Here is a 1,391-nt window from a genome sequence, read left to right as displayed (position 1 = left end):
TACTACTACAAGTCGGATACTGGTGAAATTAATTATTAAAAGTAAAATTATGACAAAAGTGCTGGGGAAATAACTTTTTTATAGAACTATAAACAAAGCAATTTGAAGTTAATTCACTTGGTAAACACTAAGAATACTTGCCTGAGCAAACAGTGATAGGGAGAAGTTTCTACAATTTACACAAAATATTATTCTTAAAGTTTGCTTCTGACGTTGAAGCTCTTTGATAGCAACTTAACAGGTTAATTAAATTTAGTCAATAAGGTGTTCCTGATGCAGCTTTTTCCTAGAAAGAGGAAATGGCCGAAATCTCGCCGGTCGGTTGACTTACCAATCTTGGCGAAAGCTTCTCTTAGTTCCTCCTGCTCCTCCGGGGTGATTGGCGCCACGGCGGCCATGTTGGGAGGCTGAAACTGACCTAGGACAAAGAAAACAACACCCGTCAGAGCCTGAGCGTGGCAGCACGGAGCAGCTCGCTGGCAGGAAAGGAGGAAGTTGGTACTTCCTGGTTGTTGTGATGACAGTTCTCACTTCTGCAAGGCAACTTCTTGCTTCAACTGCACTTCCTACCTGACACTGGGGGTTCCTCTCTTTGGTAACTGAGTACATTTACTCAGGAACTGTACTTAAAGGTCCCGCATTATGTTATTTTCTGTTTCATACCTGTACTACATATTTTGGGATTTTCACTAGAACATTTTCACCCGCACCCTGTCAGACACACGCTAATCCTAGTGGATGAGACACACACTGTATCCTGTCGCCGAGATGAGCAGCGGTCTGATTACTTCATTACAGACTTGTAGTTTTTAACCGAAGAAAATTCTGGAAAAATCACATATTTCATGGTTGTCTTTCAACTAAATTATTCAACTGCAATGCATACATTATAAATAAATGTAAGGGGAAGAAAAAAAGTTTAAAAAGTTCTACAAGCATAATTCCACAATTCCAGCATGGCTGAAACAATAACACTGTCACTCAAGGACATTTATCAGACTTCACACAGAGACACTAAAGGCCTTTAAACCTCATGTGGTCCCTAGGGTCAAATTGACCCATTTTCCTATATTAATGTTTTTTGATTAGGTAAGGCAACTTTATTTGTAGTCCACATTTCAGCAACAGACCAATTAAAAGTGATTTAGACAAAAACAGTTAAAAAACTGTTGAAAAATAATAACAGATCAAACACAAGATTAAACAGTTAAAATAAAAATGAAAACAGAGAAAACACAAGAATAAAAGTTACAGTGCAGTATAACAAATAAAACATTAAAGAAATCAACAACCATTTAAACAAAGGCAACATAAAAAAATGAATGGTCTTTAGCCTTGATTTACAAGAACTGAGAGTAGCAGCGGATCTGCAGGTTTCTGGGAGTTTATTC

At 37.7% G+C, this 1,391-nt stretch overlaps 1 protein-coding gene across 1 annotated transcript in view; it reads right to left on the bottom strand.

Moving 5' to 3' along the window:
• Positions 1-1,391, bottom strand: part of lcp1 (lymphocyte cytosolic protein 1 (L-plastin)) — a 41,608-nt gene that overhangs the window by 17,811 nt on the left and 22,406 nt on the right. Inside the window, exon 2 of the mRNA XM_032511199.1 lies at positions 332-418. Within this exon, the coding sequence (XP_032367090.1) occupies positions 332-398 (67 nt within the window). The 5' untranslated portion in view covers positions 399-418. The remainder of the gene's footprint in view (positions 1-331; positions 419-1,391) is intronic.

Source organism: Etheostoma spectabile, unplaced genomic scaffold (assembly GCF_008692095.1).
Source record: "Etheostoma spectabile isolate EspeVRDwgs_2016 unplaced genomic scaffold, UIUC_Espe_1.0 scaffold333, whole genome shotgun sequence".
Taxonomy (NCBI): Eukaryota; Metazoa; Chordata; class Actinopteri; order Perciformes; family Percidae; genus Etheostoma; species Etheostoma spectabile.
This window is presented reverse-complemented; position numbering and strand designations above follow the sequence as displayed.